The sequence below is a fragment of the Eurosta solidaginis genome, chromosome 3 (genome assembly GCF_040869045.1).
Source record: "Eurosta solidaginis isolate ZX-2024a chromosome 3, ASM4086904v1, whole genome shotgun sequence".
NCBI lineage: Eukaryota > Metazoa > Arthropoda > Insecta > Diptera > Tephritidae > Eurosta > Eurosta solidaginis.
The window spans coordinates 93577847-93597810 of NC_090321.1; the positions used below are offsets into that span (position 1 = coordinate 93577847).

Here is a 19964-nt window from a genome sequence, read left to right on the forward strand (position 1 = left end):
GAAAAGGCGTCCACCTATAGAACTAAGGCCCACTCCCTTTTAAAACACTTATTAACACCTTTCGTTTGATACCCATATTGTACAAACGCATTCTAGAGTCAACCCTGGTCCACTTTTATAACGATATTCCGAAAAGGCGTCCACCTATAGAACTAAGGCCCACACCGTTTTAAAACAGTTATTAACACCTTTCGTTTGATACCCATATTGTACAAACGCATTCTAAAGTCAACCCTGGTCCACCTTTATAAAGATATTCCGAAAAGGCGTCCACCTATAGAACTAAGGCCCACTCCCTTTTAAAACACTTATTAACACCTTTCGTTTGATACCCCTATCGTACAAACAAATTCTAGAGTCAACCCTGGTCCACTTTTATAACGATATTCCGAAAAGGCGTCCACCTATAGAACTAAGGACCACGCCCTTTTAAAATACACATTAACACCTTTCATTTGATACCCATATCGTACAAACAAATTCTAGAGTCACCCTGGTCCACCTTTATGGCGATATCTCGAAAAGGCGTCCACCTATAGAACTAAGGCCCACGCCCTTTTAAAATACACATTAACACCTTTCATTTGATACCCATATTGTACAAACGCATTCTAGAGTCACCCCTGGTCCACTTTTATAACGATATTCCGAAAAGGCGTCCACCTATAGAACTAAGGCCCACTCCGTTTTAAAACACTTATTAACACCTTTCGTTTGATACCCATATTGTACAAACGCATTCTAAAGTCAACCCTGGTCCACCTTTATAAAGATATTCCGAAAAGGCGTCCACCTATAGAACTAAGGCCCACTCCCTTTTAAAACACTTATTAACACCTTTCGTTTGATACCCATATTGTACAAACGCATTCTAGAGTCAACCCTGGTCCACTTTTATAACGATATTCCGAAAAGGCGTCCACCTATAGAACTAAGGCCCACACCGTTTTAAAACAGTTATTAACACCTTTCGTTTGATACCCATATTGTACAAACGCATTCTAAAGTCAACCCTGGTCCACTTTTATAACGATATTCCGAAAAGGCGTCCACCTATAGAACTAAGGCCCATTCCCTTTCAAAATACTCATTAACACCTTTCATTTGATACCCATATAGTACAAACAAATTCTAGAGTCACCCCTGGTCCACCTTTATGGCGATATCTCGAAAAGGCGTCCACCTATAGAACTAAGGCCCACGCCCTTTTAAAATACACATTAACACCTTTTATTTGATACCCATATTGTACAAACGCATTCCAGAGTCACCCCTGGTCCACTTTTATAACGATATTCCGAAAAGGCGTCCACCTATAGAACAAAGGCCCTCTCCCTTTCAAAATACTCATTAACAGCTTTCATTTGATACCCATATTGTACAAACAAATTCTAGAGTCACCCCTGATCCATCTTTATGGCGATATCTAGAAACGGCGTCCATCTATAGAACTTAGACCCACGCCCTTTTAAAATACTCATTAATACCTTTCATTTGATACCCATATCGTAAAAAATAAATTCTAGAGTCACCCCTGGTCCACCTTTATGGCGATATCTCGAAAAGGCGTCCATCTATAGAACTTAGGCCAACGCCCTTTTAAAATACTCATTAATACCTTTCATTTGATACCCATATCGTACAAACAAATTCTAGAGTCAGGCCTGGTCCACCTTTATGGCGATATCCCTAAATGGCGTCCATCTATAGAACTATGGTCCACTTCCTCATAAAATACTCTTTAATACCTTCCATTTGATACACATGTCATACGAACACATTCCAGGATTACCCTAGGTTCTATTTACAACATGGTGATTTTCCCTTACTTTGTCTCCACAGCTCTCAACTGAGTATGTAATGTTCGGTTACACCCGAACTTAGCCTTCCTTGCTTGTTAAATATATAACATTTTGGAAAACACAAAAAATCTGATTATTTAGTAAATAACACACCTAGAATGTTGAAATTTGACGTGTGGACTGATATTCAGACTCTTGATAAAAATTTAAAAAAAATTTTTGAAATGTGCGTGGCACCGCCCATTTGTGATAAAATCAATTTTACATATATTATTAATCATAAATCAAAAATCGTTAAACTTATCGTAACAAAATTCGGCAGAGAGGTTGTCTTTACTATAAGGAATGTTTTGACGAAAAATTAACGAAATCGGTTAAGGACCACGCCCCATTTTATATAAAAGATTTTTAAAAGGGTCGTGGACGAATAAAATAAGCTATATCTTTGCAAAAAAGAGATTTATATCAATGGTATTTCATTTCCCAAGTGGATTTATAACAATAAATAGGAACAACTTCAAATTTAAAAAATGGGCGTGGCAACGCCCCTTTTATGACTAAGCAATTTTCTATGTTTCGGGAGCCATAACTCGAAGAAAAATTAACGGATCGTAATAAAATTGGGTACACAAATTTTCCCTATAGCAGGAAATATTTCTAGTAAAAATGGAGGGGATCGGTTGAAGACCACGGCAACTTAGATATAAAACAAGTTTAAAAGGGTCGTAGGCTAGAATATTAAGCTATAGCTTAGCAAAAAATAGTTTTGAATCAATGATATTTCACTTATCAAGTTTTATTGTAAGAGGAAATAGGGAGACATTTTTTTTTTAAACGGGTGGTGCCATGTATTATGTAGAAAAGTAATTTATCTGAAATGAAATGTACAATTACAGTTCACTCTGAGTATATAATGTTCGGTTACAACCGATCTTAGACACCTCTACTTGTTTTTTATTAAGGTAGAAAAAACTGAAAATAAATAAACGTACTGGTTGATATTATAACTATTTCAATCCTGCCAGATATCTTTGTTTTTTTATACCCAGCGTCTACTTCTTCGCAGCGTATTATAATTTTGATTGGATAACGGTTGTATGTAATGGCATAAAGGTGTCGAGATATATATCGACTTGAGTTAGGTAGAACTGTCGCATAGACTGAATGTGTTCAGAATTAGTTTGATGATCAAACGGAAACCCCCAATTAGGTAATAGGACCTATTTTAAAGAATAACCACGTCCTCTTGGCAAATCCTAAAACTTTTCTAGGACCTTGCTTAATTGTTGCCTCGAGATATGGTAACTCTGCCGCCCCAAGAACCTGGAGCCTTGGCCTCGCGAGTGCAGGACACGTACATAGAACGTGCTCAACTATTTCTTCATGTAGCTTGCGCTTCCTAAATCTGATGTTACCGACGAGGCCTAAATTATAAGTATATGACGCCAGAAGTAAGTGTTTAGTTAGTATGCTCATCGTGAGTCTTAAGCCTTAGTTCTTTAGAGACATGAACAACTTTGTGGGTCTAATGTGGGATTTGCACATGATCTTACAAACATTGTAGCACCGCCCTTCTGTCCACGCCCTTCCTGCTTGATGGAAAATATGCGATTCCTGTCCCATTTTTATTTCTATCAAAAGGTATTTTACGTGATATCTGTTTATTTTTCGAACAGAATTTTTACGTCAGTAAAAAAGGAACATGTTTGTGCTTCTAACGACGTAAATACATATATGAAAACTATTAAAAAATGTACCTAAAACCAAGGCAAATCAAAATGAGATATTTTATTTTTGTAGGAGTTCTTACTTCAAAAAATTATAAACAGCGCATTAACCCTTTGCGATCTAAGCACATTATAGACCGCTGTGTTGTGGTGGTAGCGTGCTCCGCCTACCATACCGACGACCCTGTGTTAAATCCCCGGGCAAAGCAACATAAAACATTTAAAAACAAGTTTTTTCAATTAGAAAAAAGTTTTTCTATTCAGGATGGCCTATCGGCAGTGATTTGGGAAACACTCAGAGTGTATTTCTGCCATGAAAAGCTTTTCAGTGAAAACTCATCTGCCTTGCAGATGCCGTTCAAAGTAATCGTAAAATATGTAGGTTTCGTCCCACTAACTTGTAGAAAAAGTAAGGGGATCACGATGCAAGTTGGAAGAGAAAATCGGCCTAAAATCTTACGGAAGTTATAGCGCCTTGCACTTATGCACTGATTAAGGTCTATTTGTGCTGAACTTCGTATAAGGTACCGCACTGGGGAGCAAACGCGCCTTCTTAAAGGCACTTGTCTGGGCTAAGAAATCAATAAAATCTTTTGAACTGGAATGCTTTTCGCAAAAATGGCAAGAGCTGCTTAATGTCAAATCACAGCTCTTTTCCCAAATTTTGCGGTTATTCTATTTCCAACTATCCGTAAGAAGAGAGTTATGAAAATAGAGTAAATTGATCCCACCCCTTTTAATCTGAATTTAATTATTTTGTCAATAACTTAAATTTTGTTATAAGTAAACTTATTTTGGGCTAGTTATTTATGGTAATTTATTCTACCTTCACCTACTGCAACATAAACTATTTGTGATTAAAAATTATTTTCAAATTTTTAGTTCGGTCAGCTATAAAAGGGTTTTTAGTTTTTTCTAAAAATTATTAATTTTTTAGTTCTCGTTTCTGTGCTGGTCTCAAATCGTTAAAAATATGATTATGGCCTCTTCCTCGAAATAGTCACATGGTCAAACGGAGATTTTCGAAATGGCCACTAAACCAAATTTAGAAAAGTCACAAAGTCCGTTGGCTTTATGGACACTTTAAATGGCCAATTGTCTCAATGCCCATAAGCTAAATTGGTCTTATACGGGTTGACCTTATGCCACACCACCATTAAATTATTTCATCGGTCTTTGAAACGTGTGTAAAGTTTCCATTAACCTTATGGCCATTTGAAGTGGTTATTAGGTCGATTGATCTTATGTTTGTTGACCTTATGTCCTTTCAGCATAAAGTTATTGCATTTTTATGGTCCTTGATATATGTGTTCATGAGGTAAGTGGTCCTTCTGTCCTTTGAATTTAAGTCATCTCACCATCAAATTATTTTATTGTCATCGGATCTTGATACCTGCGCAAAGTTAAAATTGACCTTATTTGAAGTGGTCATAAGGTCAATTAACCCTGCACTCAAAACCGATGGATCCATACAAGGTTTGCCATGTCATATAGCCGATTATTCGGATATAACGAACGGGATGGGATTATTGCTTTGCTCCATTCATGAAAGGTATGAAGTCTTCAGTACAAACAGCCTTGCTGGTTTCAAAGGAAAATTACATATTTTACTGTATTATTAGTACATACATACGTATGGATACACATAAATCATGCTAAAGCATATTATTATTGTTACATCGAACTACTTTCTTTTTTATACCATAGTGCAACCCATGATAAAAACACGTTTCTGACATTTTTCCGCAATGAAAAATTTTAAAATTTCTAAATTGCACACATACATATCTATATCATAATGCAATAATAAAGGTGATGTTAACAACATAACCTCACTTTTTCGGCAACTCTATTTGCCAGTATTTACGTGTATTACAAAAGTAACAAATTTTGATTGCAGGTGCTATCGCCATGGCGCTAACGTGCATATATAAGTCTTCCGAAAAACTTTTCTGACAAGTTCCCTTATATAATGTTTTTTGGCATTGTCCGTATTACGCCGTCAAGAGAACGAATCTTCACACTTTAGATCTAAGTATAGTTCAAATTTTATTAACACATTTCCAGGGTATCTAGTAGGAATTTAGTCTTAGTACGAGTATAACAAATTGTGCATTTTATTTACAGACATATATGTATATAGGCACATGGCTAAGGCAACTTAATAGTTACGACATTCTATGTACAAAAATACTTTTAAAATATATAGCTAGGAACCTTAAGATATTATTCTCCTTGTTACAGCCCAGCATGACCGTCTAACAAATCTTCAAATTGTTTTTTTGTTAACAAACGATATATACCATCTTTGTTTAAATAATATATTGCATCATTAATATTACAAATGTCGAAAGCATCTCGTACCAGCTCTATCTTCTTTAACTTGAAAGTTTCAGTACGTGGAATATTATTCATTAAACGAATAAAAAGTGGGCGCGCAAAAGCCGGCAAACTTCCTCGTACTCCAGCTGATAGATGTTGCATATCCACTCTACGATCGGGATCAACTATGGCCGCCATCCCAGCTTTGCCTTCCACATGCGGGACCTGTGAAAAATACAGAAAAGCATTTTATTCTCAAAAAAAAAAAAAAGTTGTATTCTTAGCCCTGCTAGGCCTGTCAAGTTTTCAAGTTCTTTTCTCAGTATTATTTTCAAAAGTTAGCTCTGCGATAAGTCCAACCTTTCCTACCTTTGCGCGACTACTGGGACATACCACAACGTCAACCAATGCCATACATATTTTTATACTCAGCGTACTTTGCACACACAGTATATTAACTTTGGTAACATACCGGTTGATCGTAACGGCATAAAATTGATTTTATCACAAGTGAGCGGTGCCACACCCATTTTAAATCATCTTTTCACATTTTTATTAAGAGTCTCAATATCAGACCACACATCAAATTTTAACATTGTATGTATATTATTTACTAAATAATAAATTTTTTTGTGTTTTCCAAAATGTAATATGTATAAAAATGGACGTGATTATCATTCGATTTCGCTCATTTTTAACAGTGATGGGAGATGAGTTCCAAGGAACCCATTTACAAAATTTCAATAAGATATCTCACTATTTACTTAAGGACGAAGGGCGAACATGGCTAACTTAGACTGTCCTACTTTTTTGCCTCTGTAGGATTATAAAAGTATAAAAGTAATTTATCTGAAATGAACTGTACAATTGAGACTCACGCTGAGTATATAATGTTCGGTTACACCCAAACTTAGACACCCTTACTTGTTTATTTATGAAAACTTCTATGTGAATTGTTCTAGTATACATTATGGGTTTCATTAATCCACCAAACAATGTTCGCTCTTTTATGTCTAAGTTTATATTTTTAAAGTATTCAAAACAATTTTTTTCAAAGTTTATTCTCACATTTTAGAAATAAATATAAAAAAGTGAACAAAATAGCGGAAATAAAATTCTGTTGCGAAGGGGTAAAAGGGAGGCGTGTTCTTTTAATAAAAAATAGCCGTTAAAATAGAGACTTCTGAGTGGATTATCATCCTAAAAAAATCAAATGTAATTTCAACTACTACTGAGAACTACTTTATAAAAATTTAATGACTGCCCCAGTATTGAATTTTTTCCAATAATATTACAAGGAATGAAAAAAATACTTTCAAATTCCCCATTCCATTCTTAAAAGGTATTGTGAGTTTGATTGAGCAAGTAAAAGTTATTTCGTATGTAAAACCCCATGTTTTTCATTATTTGATCGGGCATTCCTTCTTAGTGGTAACTGACGGCATTATGAATGGCTAGGTCGTATCATTTTCCCCAGAATTTTTTCATCTAAGTTGGAGCGTCTTTTTCCCTTATATCAAGGGCGGCTGTCTGTAATGTAATGTAATGTATTTATTTATTACGGCTTTCCTAAGCCTAACTTAAATCTATTTTACATGTTTATAATTGTCTTCTGGACTATGCAATCTAGAATAGTTACATCTATGTCCTACCTTGGAGTACTATGGATGGGAGACTTCCAGATCATGCGAACAAAGCGTTGCGATTATGTAGTATGTAGGCATTTTACGCATGTTAGTAAAGCGCGAAGACAACATCTGCACGGCGATGCACTGAGTTAATCGAGTGATGCGTTTCAGTATGTGCTTCGGCAACCTTTTTTGTATGCCCACAAGAGCTTGGAAGTCTTGGCGCTACACAGCAGTATAGTTTCGCTGCACTTCTATCGATGCTATGGAAGTCCGCCTGTCCAGCACTAAATTGGTAGTGTTCTGCAATAATTGTACAATTTTTGTTTAAATTTATTGGAATGACATGATTTAATATCAATCGGTAGTTCATTATATGATTTAAGACCTTTATAATACAGATTACATTTGTCTGCTTCAGTTTTATAAGCCGGCAGATTAAAATCATTTTTATTACGAGTATTTACAGAGTGCACATCTTTAACATATTTTATATTAGTCCTCAAATACGCAGGCAAAGTTCCTTCTATTATGTTTTTAATAAATTGTATGGTATAATAAAAAAGTTGCTGTCTAATGCTAAGCCAATTAAGAGAGCATAGCATGTCTCTGATAGGTGTGTCATACCGTTTTTTGAGAATGAATCTCATAGCGCGGTTCTGTGGCTTTTGTAGCTTGTATATCTGACTATCTCGCAAGATGAAAAATATAGTTGGGCAATAAATAAAATTAGGTTCGATTATAGATCTGTAGACGATGATTTTATACCTTCTATTTAAATATTTGCAGGTTCGTTGTGTAAAACATAACTTTTTCGCTATTTTTCCTACCGTATAATCCACGTGCTCGTTGAAATTCAGCTTATCATCTATTTTTATTCCCAAGTATTTTATAATGCTGACTTTTTCAATTAGTTCGTTATTTATATTTAAGTTTTGTAGCTCATTGTTTTGAAAATTGCGTCTAGATATAACCATAAATTTCGTTTTATTGACATTCACTTTTAGTCTGTTTACGCATAACCAACCATATACGCTGTTAAGATCTTCTTGTAGCTTAGCATATATTTCAGTAATATTGTTCCCACTTATCATCAGCAATGTATCATCAGCAAACAATTTTATTTCACAGTGCTTAATGGAGCTAGTTATATCATTAATATATATATTGAACATTATGGGTGCCAGCACAGACCCTTGAGGTAGACCAACAGGTACCTCCCTTTTATCCGATACGGACGTTCCAATCACTGTTCTTTGGTATCTGTTAATTAGGAAGTCTTGAAACCATTTTAGTTCTATACCAGAAACGCCAATGCAAGAAAGCTTTTTCAGCATTAATTTTTGGTCGATCGTCTCGAATGCACGCTTTAAATCCAAAAACACAGCTAATATGTGTTTTTTCCTGCTTAAGTCTTCTTTCCAGTTAGCTAAAACCAAATTCAAAGCACTTTCACATGAATGTTTTTTTCGAAAACCAGATTGTTGAGGTATAATAATTACATTATCTTCTAAATATTTTACCAGCTGATTTTTTACCACTGTTTCCAAAATTTTTTCATCACATTGTAACGTGTTAATAGGTCTTATCTCCTCAGCTTTGATGGTATTTTTCACTTTTTCTAATGGCACAACTATAGAAGATTTCCATAAACTAGGAACGAGACCTTTATCTAAGCTCTCATTAACAAGCTGAGAATAGAAAAAACCTGTATACGTTATGGAATCTTTAACGACTCTTCCCTCCACTTTTATTTTTAAACTTACTTACTATATCAACTATCTCTGAAGTGGAAACTTTCTGAAACTTAAAAACATTACGGCCATTTTGCTCATCTATAGTACCTTCATTACTAAAAGAAGTAGGAATATTCATGCTAATCTCCAATATACTATCAATGAAATAGTCATTCAAAGACTGCGCTATTTCATTTTCCTCTGTGTAGAGTTGGTCGTTTATTTTAATTTTTTTAATACCATTATTTTCTTTAGCCATGCTTATGGAATTTTTCAAGTTTTTCCACATGACCTTACTATCACCAGCACTATGGTTGATTTTGTTTTCCATGTACTTGGCTTTTTTTATCTTAATTAGCCGTTTATATTGGCGTTTCGCAATATAATATTCACACCATTCTCCAGTGGATAGGCTGATCTTGTAAAGATTTAGCTTACGTTTATTTAAGTTAGCCAGCTCAAAATCATACCACTTGTTCATAAGTTTGACACTGACTTCTTTAGAGTATGTCAGGGTGGTCACTGCGCTTGATAGCGTATTACATAGGAATGTTGCCTTATTTTCGATGCTCAGATTTTCAAAGTCAGTGTAGTTAAGCTGTCGTAATTCATTAACAAGGCTGTCGCTTGTATAATTTTCCCAGGAAATTATTGTTCTCTTCGTTCTCATCTGAAATAGCTTATGTAATTTGATTTTGAATTTAATCGTTTCATGATCTGAAATCTGAAACTCTTCTAATTTTAAACATGATATAGAGCTACTATCTGTAAATAACAAGTCGATCAATGTATCTGTCTTATCGCCCTTTCGTGTATAAAAATCTATTTTTTGCTCCATAGCAAAGCATCGAAATAAGTCAACTAACTGTTTACTATAAGTTGTGCTCTTGTAAAAGTTTATATTGAAATCGCCCACGAAGATAATATTATCCTGTGTTACGCAGTTATTATTTAAAATGTCGTATAAGTACGTTATAAATTCTGCATCACTTGAGCTCGGTGAGTGATATATCAGAGCTATTTGATATTGGGGGAAAATATTTTTAACTTTTAGTATGATACACCAGATGTTCTTGTTTAATGTTCTGTTGTAACTTATTGAGTATTCAATTGTTTCATTTATATATATTAGCACACCGCCTGTGTGCCTGCTGTGGGAATCACACCGTACAAGTTTATATGTTTGTATCTGTAGCTCTTGATTCGTTATTTCTTCAGTCGAACAAGTCTCCGAACAAAATATTAAATGTGGTTTATGTACATCTATCAGACGCTCTAGTTCAGCTTTATTGGCGACGATACTACAAATATTTAAATATATACAACTTAGCTCCTCTGGTATTCGTTGCTAAACTCGTGCCTTATTTCTTGGCTGCGAATATTTTTTATACGCAGGACAATCTTTGCTGAAAGCGTAATGGCTAACATCGACGTCAATAACTTTTTTTTGAACAAGTTCGCTACAGTTTACACATTTAACAATGTTAGATGTGCACTCTTTGCTATCATGGGGTCCAGCACATTTTCTGCAAGCTACTTTATTCGTGCACTCAGCTGCTTTGTGCTTATATCCCAGACATTTAAAACACCTCAAAACACTTATATGCTCGTAAGCAACGCAAGTATCCCACTCTATATATAGTTTCTTTTGTTGCAACACATTATCGAATGTTACTGCATCTGTTTCCACTAACGCAATGCAGCTTACTTCTCTACGATTGGTATTTTCATACAGTTTTAACACTTTAAAATCCTTTCCGTTACATGAGTCATTTTGCTTAGTTAAGTCTACCAAACGCTCATTGCTAACTTTTTCAGTTAAACCAACAATTTTTATTTTCTTTTTTATTTCATCCTTATTTTTTGTTTTCTCTGCTTCGTAATCGTTTCCAATACCTTCTCTTACCTTTAGCTGGACTTTTTCACAGGCGTCTTTATTTTTACATTCTACAATAATGGCACCACTATTTACTTCTTTAACATTTTTAACAAGGCCTTCGGTAGGTTCGACAACTTTTTTTAGAGCTTCCTTGGTTTCCTTAGCTTTTTTGCCCTTCTTTTTCGGTTTAATGACAATTTTATTCTCATTTACAGAAGCGACCTGAGCATAAGATAGTTTTTCTGGCTGATCATTTGCCACGCGTAAATCGCTAAGCAATTCATTGCTCTTTTTTAATTCATTAGATAAATATTTTACTATCTCATTCTTCATTGCAATCAATTTTACTTCTATATTATGCTCTAAAAGGGAGTTGAAGTCCGTAATAATGCTACTTTTAATCTGGGAAAATTTATTACAAAATATCTGCTCGACTATCTGTTTAATATCAACGGCTTTCATTTTTGTTTCTTCACATTTATTAATCAAATGTTTGATTTCCACAAATTTAGTATTGGTATCCGATAATGCACATACATTACAGAACCATTTTATGTTCATATTATCTTCTATTATCTTTTTTTCATTTCTTTTAATATTACTGCATTTCAAGCAGAAACTATAGCCACACCCACCAGAGCATGCTACTATGTCATCTACCTGAAGCAGTTTCGCAGTACATTCTTTGCACTCTGCTGGCATTGTAAATGTATATCTTTATAAGACAATGTAAAAGATATGCAACTTTACATGGCAACTTTGTGATACACAACTTTAAATATTCGCAAGACTAGTTTGAAAAAATAACCTAAAAAATATGTATAAATATATATTTTTCTACCGTGATGGCAGCCCTGTTTTAGGCTGACACTTTTCACTCTTTTATGTCTTCCACTTGCCCTTTCTATCATTCACCTTTGTAAACAAATTCAATGCCTAACAGGCGCTAATTTTTCGCGCTAAGTTAATGATAGCAAAGAAAAGTCAAAAACACAAAATAAAGAGCACAATTAGTAGCGACAGGTTGTTGATGTTCTCACCCGTACTCAGCGTATCAGCAGGCGTTTGTGTGAAAGTGTGCTTGGCGATGTTAGCAGCGCACCGACTGTGGTAATGGCAGCACAGCAGATAGCTTTTGCAAATTACCAACCACCTAAATACTCTACTCTCCCAAACCACACCTTTAGATTTGTCCACTTGAATACCGCTTCCCGCACCTGTTGTTAGATGTTGTACGTTTTTTTTAGCGCTCCTGTATGTTGTTTACTATTTTTTTGTTTAATAAAAACACGGAGCACGTATCAAAACGACCGTCTTGTTCTTCTTCTTCACTATATATGTAGGATTACATTACCAACACCTCAGAGATTTTAAAGAAGCCATTGAAAAGGCCAAATCTCTGAAATCATTTGACCCATACGGAATAGCTATGCCGATGATGTTAAAATATCTCAGTGACAAGGAAATCAGCTACATAACGTTGTTTTCACTTTGTCGCTGACTTCCCAGCTAGCAACTTACTAAGGTAAGTCGTATCGCCCGATATCATTATTTTCGCCAGTAGCGAAGTCTTCGGAAATCATTCTGCTACCTTATTTTTTAGCACATTAGCGACAATCATCATCAGTATGATTTCCAAAAACTGTATAGCCACCGCGTCAAACCCCATAACCACTCCACCGATGACACTATAGGAGAGTGCTCTTGCCACTTAACCTGACAAAAGTTTTTAGTGATAAAAAAAATTGTTGTGCAAAATTAACTAAACAGATAAAAAGAGAAAAATTAACCTACAAATATCATTTGTATTGTCATATATAATAAAAAATTTTATATATTAAATGAAAACGCAATATAAACTGTCCCTGATAAGAGCCTCAATATTATTTGGTCTTGATAGTGCAAAACTTTAAGTGATACTGCAATATTTCAGTGAAATTTAAGAGTGAAGTTTAGTGATAGTGCTTAAGTCAGAGGCCAAATCGTAACATCCGTAATCGTATAACTCGTCACGTAAAAATATGATTTTCGGATTATGACATACGTGAACGTACTACTTCGATCGTAATTTTGGATCGCAACATACGTGACGAGTGACCGAACGTACACGTTATGTTCCACTTTCCTTCGAACACAAACTGGCCATCGTATACACAAAAAATTCACTGAAGATGTAAGAAAATTGTTAAAATAGATAAATAAAAAAATATAATAAATTTCAAACTCTTATAATTAACAAAGGTCGAGTTCAAACAACCTTAACCCAAGCCAAAAGGAAATATTGGCGGAATTCATGACGAGACACCCGCTTTGGTATCGGCTTGCTTCAAATTTAACTACTGCAGAAAGTAACAAAAAGCTTCTTAAATTAAGCGAAATCTCTTCAAGAAACTGCAATAATTTTTTGTTACAAAGAAATAATACATAAATGATATGCTTACGCTTTGTCCGATAAGTCCAAAGTGTTACTACACTCTCTTAACCGCTTTCGCACTATCTTTTCATCGCATTCGCTATTACTGGAGCTCAAACAAAACAATAAAATTGAGTCCATTGCAATTACTTACTTTTTTTTTTATTTTTGACAACCAATTTGACAGTTAAAAATCTATTGTGAGCTAAAAACACAACTAAATCTAATGTGGATCGTAAAATTTATTGTGAATTGAAAAGAAATACGTTCCGTTTGCTATCGTATGTTCTAATCCCATTTTGTTTATACGTTTGACGTATCACGTAATTTTCTTTCGTATGATTGCCGATCCGTGATCGTATGTTACGATTCGAGCCCAAAATTTGGCATTTTTCGAATACATTTTTATTTAGATAATTATTCGAATGAAAACTTATCTTAAAAAAATGATTCAAAGTTAAATGTATCATGAATAAAGTATGCGTGAATAAATTTTTGATGGATATTTTAAATATGAATAATTTTCCGATTAAAAATTTTTGTATGCTAAGTGTTAATTTTCGTATTTATATATTATTCCAAAAACAAACAAAATTATCTGTATTCGTGAATAACAGAAAAAAATAATGTATCTTTTATTCGTTATTCGAATAAATTTTGCCCAACTCTGCTTTTAATGATAGCGCTAAAATGCCCAAACCTGATTTCGAAACACGAGTATCTTGCGAGAAGCCGAGTTCTCGATTTCGCGAGTCTCGAAATTTTCAGTTGAGTTATGACAATGCTAAGATGTAGTACAAAATATAAGTATCGCAGTAAAAATTTTAAAAATCAAGAAATTTTGACGTTTTACACTACATTTCGGCTGCCGGCTGGAATATTGCCTTATTTCGACTGTCTCTTCAAAAGCGCGCCCTATCTCAGAAAACTATTGATTTTCTCTGAGGAACGTCCTGTTTTAGAATTTGTTTCAAAAACATTTTGACATTACGTAGGGCGTATACGAATAGATAGAGCTTTTTTGAAAAATATTCTGAGATAGAGTGCTTTCGAACTGTCGAGATAGGGTGACATTCCACGCAGCAGTCGTTTTATATAGACAACATATTGACCAAATTTTAGAGAGCTCTACAGTTTTTATTCGCCTTTTTTCGGAAGGAAACATTTTTCGCTCGCACTTAAAAGTTATTTAGAAATGGTTAATTTTATGTTTCGTTTTATATTTTTTATTTTTATTATTAATTTTTTGAGGATGGGAAATAACGCTGTGTAGAAGAGTGGTTTAACTCATTAGAGGTGAGTTTTGTCTTTTGAAGTGTGCCGTTTAGGTTGGTCAGGAATCGTGAAAATAAAATATGTATAATCGTCATTCAAACATACTTTTTATATTGCTGTAAAAATATTGTTGATTTTAATTTTTCATGATAACAAAAGTGAAAATGTGGCTTTTACTTTTATTGTGGTAACGAACTTTCAACGTGAGTTATTTATAAGTGACGCCAGCGCAAAAGTCGAATGGATTTGGCTTTTGTGGTTGAATCTCATTCGCTCAATACACCGAAGGAAATACTTATGCCGTACATCTATTATCATTGTGTACAAAGCAAGAGTGATATCTTATCCGTCAACTGCCTGATAAGATGTTCAAGACGTCATTTTGGCAGGATGTTCAATGTGGCGGCGCATAGAGACGGCTATCTTCAGCGGGTGATAGAGAGAGATACAGAATGAGACCACGTTACTCAACTAAAAATCAGGTGATCAGTTGTATTTGTAATTTTGACGTATATGCAGAAGTTATCACACTTGTCTTATTCACAATGGATATTATTATAAAAATAAATGTCGTTGTCCTGCCCTAAATTTGGCCAATCTGCATACATTTTAATAAGCTTTTTCCGTCTGACTCTGTCTTCCCCCCTCTTCACTTTTTCCTAATCCTTTTATTCACTCTTCCCTCCGTCTTTTTCACTTCATCTATCTCCATCTTCGTCTCATTCTATCTCTTTCTCAATCTCCTTCTCTCTTTTCTCTTCTCTCAATTTTTTCTCTTATTGCCTGTCCCAGAAGGTGGTATGTATTTTATTCCAGCCCCAGTCCCAGTCCCATTCCGAGTCAGTCCTAGTCCCAATCCCAGTTCCAGTCCGTCTCTGGATAATATATTACTCTGTACTAAAGCACTCATCAACAGCTTTCATTTGATATCCATATTCTATACACACATTCTAGGGGTACCCAGGTCCACGTTTTGGCCTATATCTCGAGACCCGAGCCACCCAGGGGTATAAAAATTAACCTCTACTAAATCAATCATCAGCAGCTTTCATTTGATATCCATATTCTATAAACACATTCTAGGGGTACCCGGGTTCACGTTTTGGCCTATATCTCGTGACCCTAGTCACCAAGGGGTATGAAAATGACCCCCTAATAAAGCCCTTATCAACAGCTTTCATTTGATATCCACATTCTATAAACACATTCTAGGGGTACCCGGGTCCACGTTTTGGCCTATATCTCGAGATCTTAGTCACCCAGGGGTATTAAAATTACACTCTACTAAAGCACTCATCAACAGTTTTCATTTGATATCCATATTCTATACACACATTCTAGGGGTACCCAGGTCCACGTTTTGGCCTATAGCTCGAGACCCGAGTCACCCAGGGGTATAAAAATTAACCTCTACTAAATCACTCATCAGCAGCTTTCATTTGATATCCATATTCTATAAACACGCTCTAGGGGTACCCGGGTCCACGTTTTGGCCTATATCTCGAGACCCTAGTCACCCAGTTACCTATCCTATATTTCAAGTTAGATCAAACTACATACGGGGTGCAAAGCAAATTCAAAATCGGTTCAGTAGTTTAGGAGTCCATTGGCCTCAATTATGTGACACGTGTTTTTTATATATTAAGATATTGTGCTGCTCTCTAATTATTTGAAGCTACCCAGCCAACATTTTTTGAAAATTTTGATCAAAAATTGTTCAAATATCATACCCCAAGATGATTAAAAACGTTCAATTTAAAAGCATTTTTTGTTCGAAAATTAACGTACCGTCGGGAGAAAAATGTACCATAAATGTGATTATTCTTGAATAATCATTTATGATTCATATTTCGAAACGCTTTTTATTCATATTTGATATCATTGTAAAATTGAGCTTTAATTGTTTTAGAGCAATATTTGACTACTTTTCAGAGTCATTTGCTGATCATATTCGTGAACATATTTCAATCGTTTTGGTTGAGATTTTTGAATCATTTTTGAATGCGATTATGATGCATTTATTCTTCATATCTCATTCTAAATAGATACTACATAATAATCTTATTTCATCAGGGGAAGAAAGCATGCGGAAGTGAGCTATTTGAACCACATGTTCCTCGCAAACAAACTTGATCGATATACACCTGCGACTACAACATCCAACATCAGGTATGATCGTCAATATCTTAAAATACGATACGGCACGGGATGTTGAAGACATATCCAGGTACATATGTCAAGAGAGTTTCACTTACCTGGTCAAATAGCTCACAACTTTTGTATTGTCCAACTATTATGTATTTTCTGGGAAGCCGAAGGTCGAGAAATGGATTGCATTGTCTTGAAGAATGTCTTAATAATACAAATTTTATATACATATTTTTTCTGAACTTCATGATTGAAAAAATGTGTGTATGTGAAAAAAATAACATTTTCAATGAAAAGTAAAGTTTTAACAAGTATAAAACTCATTATTCAGTGAACAAATATAGTCAGAAAACATTCAGAAAGCTGATTGAAAAATGATTATACATTTTTGATCACCTAAAGTAAACACATTTGATTCATATATGATTCTAAAATGTGATTGAAAAACTATATTCAGTTTATGATCATCAAAGGTAAGCATATTTGATTATTTTTTTGTTGGTTTTTATGAAATATTAAAATTTAATCATAAAAGACTTCAAAAATGGTTCCAAAAAGTGATCGAAAAATGCTTTTCAATTTTAGATCATTAAAAGTATTCATATTTGATTATTTCTTTTGTTCAATTGTATGATAACGCATTATTTAGTCACGAAGAGTAATCATATTGTATTTATATGTTGGGAAATTGAAAATTTAATCATCTAAATGCTGAGTGGGATGTAAGCTAGGAAATTTTGTATAAAAGGAAATGCATTTCTCCAATAAAATCAATGACATTCTTACGCTACACAACAGCATTTCTCTTTACTTATTTTAAATATTTCATGGCGATCCTGCCAGTTCGACCCTTAAGCACAAAAATTTGCTGAACAAGAGAAAAATTGCTAAAGGAAATCATCTTGAAGGAAGAGCCTGCCAGATCCTGCTAAAGATCTGAAAGGCTAAAGTAATTAAAAGTAACTATCAAAATCCTAAAAAGGATTTAAATCAATTTTTTCGAAAACAAACTATTTAATTTGTTTGCAAGGATGCAAGTGATCCCATTTTACAAAAAGTTTACAACAACGAGCGCATGGCAGCGAATGCATAATTGAGTGGAATAGACATTTCGGCTCCAAAAGACGGTACACCAACAATCCCAATCCTGACTGGCAGCAAGCTGGACATAATTTTTATAAGTACACCTTAAAACTTAGAATAAATTGAGCGGCGTTACGGACGCTTAACCATGAGCGAAAACTTTTGTTTTTTCTTAGGAATTTTTCTTTTAAAATTAGTACTAGGTTAATTGAAACAAGTAAGGAAGGCTAAGTTCATAATAAATAACGATTTTGCAAGAAAACTTACATCTACTCCATAGACAACACAATCTTGTAGACCAATCAAATTTGTAATGATCGCTTCAACTTCCTGTGTCGCTACATTTTCGCCACGCCACCGAAAGGTATCGCCCGTACGATCTTTGAAGTAGAAGTATCCTAGAATATCTGTAACCATCATATCACCAGAGTTGAAAAAAAGATCACCTTTCCTAAACACATCACGTAGAAGTTTTTTCTCAGATGCCTCCTTGTCTGCGTACCCATTAAAAGCAGTAACGGCCCGACTTGGTATCACCTTACCTATTAGCAACCCAGTTTCTCCCGGTGAGCATCGCATACAATATCCATTCGCATTGCGAATAGGTTCTCCCGTTTCTTCATCACATTTAATGATTTGCACCGGATAAAAATAGCGGGCGACTAAGGGCACAAAGCCGACAGCCCCAACTTGATTTGTAATGTTAGCTAAAAGAGGTAAATACCACATGTATGTTATCTTAAGCATTTCCAAAATATATTTACTTTAGTCGAATACCAAGATTGGAGTTGCCCTCCGTGGATCCATAAAGTTCACCAATGCGTGGAATGTTAAATCTCGATATGAATTGTGTCCATATTTGCGGACGTAAGCCATTGCCATACATTAAGCGTAGACTGTGTTGAGTGTCCTCTGGCTTTGCCGGCGTAGAAAGGAGATATCGACACAATTCGCCAATATACTGAGCTACTGTACACTCGTACTTGATACAATCTTTCCAAAAATTAGACGCTGAAAACTTTTTACGCAGCGCAATAGTACAGCCATGTATTAAGGCGTTTCCCACACCGACAATACCACCAGCTGTGTGGTAAAGTGGCAAGGAATTATATATGATATCATCGGGTCTTAGAGCGAACATATGATAGACCCCGCTCGCCATAAAAAGGTACCTACGTATATTAAAGTTCGCTTAATTTTAGTTCCTTTCAAAATATGTATGTCTGAACTTACCTTAAATTAGTTATAACTGCAGCTTTTGGCATACCAGTCGTACCCGATGTATAAACGTACAACAATTTGTCTTTTGGTTTGCATGCAACTATGTCCGTACTGAGATCTACGACCGCCTGCTGCTTCAAGGCAATGGAAAGGTCTATAGCACCTACATGGGATGAAAGTAGTAAATCGAGTATTATAATATGGGCCTAGTTTTACCTTTAAATAGCTTAAAATTATCTTTATCGATGTGATCATTATCGCGAAATTGATAGACGGGTAACGCTTTGATTTCGTCGTCATCATGAATCTCTTCCAAAGCGCTGATAAGCTCGGTACCTACTATGATGGCACGAGCATTTGCCACTTTGATAGAATGAAGCAGAGTTTTGCGTCGTAAATGTGAATTTATCAATGCTGTAACGACTCCAATTTTCGAGAGGCCAAGCCACAGGCAGACATATTCTGGTCTAGTTTCCATTAATAAAGCTACGCAATCACCATGTTTCACACCACAAGCTTTAAAATAAGCACCAATTTTATTTGTATAATCTTCTACATACTGAAAGCTTAATGAGCGATCATCTATCATAAAGCAAGTTTTCTCTGGATGCTTTTTCACGCGTTCTTGAAAAATACGCGATATAGTCCATTGCTTTCGTTCCATTATTAGTATGAAAATATTTAATAAAATAAATCGGAGACCAGCCCTGCAGATTATTATAATATATAA

The 19964-nt window shown here is 34.9% G+C and overlaps 1 protein-coding gene across 10 annotated transcripts in view; it reads right to left on the reverse strand.

The window, feature by feature from the left end:
* Nucleotides 1-5553: 5553 nt before the first annotated feature.
* The window catches only part of Fatp3 (Fatty acid transport protein 3), an 81155-nt gene continuing 66744 nt past the window's right edge, over nucleotides 5554-19964 (reverse strand). For all 10 annotated transcript variants that reach the window (XM_067772769.1, XM_067772776.1, XM_067772774.1 and 7 more), the window contains 5 exons: nucleotides 19451-19941; nucleotides 19247-19397; nucleotides 18791-19185; nucleotides 18281-18720; nucleotides 5554-6076 (listed from right to left, as the gene is read on the reverse strand). In XM_067772769.1, the coding sequence (XP_067628870.1) occupies nucleotides 5768-6076; nucleotides 18281-18720; nucleotides 18791-19185; nucleotides 19247-19397; nucleotides 19451-19941 (1786 nt within the window). In that variant the 3' untranslated portion in view covers nucleotides 5554-5767. The remainder of the gene's footprint in view (nucleotides 6077-18280; nucleotides 18721-18790; nucleotides 19186-19246; nucleotides 19398-19450; nucleotides 19942-19964) is intronic.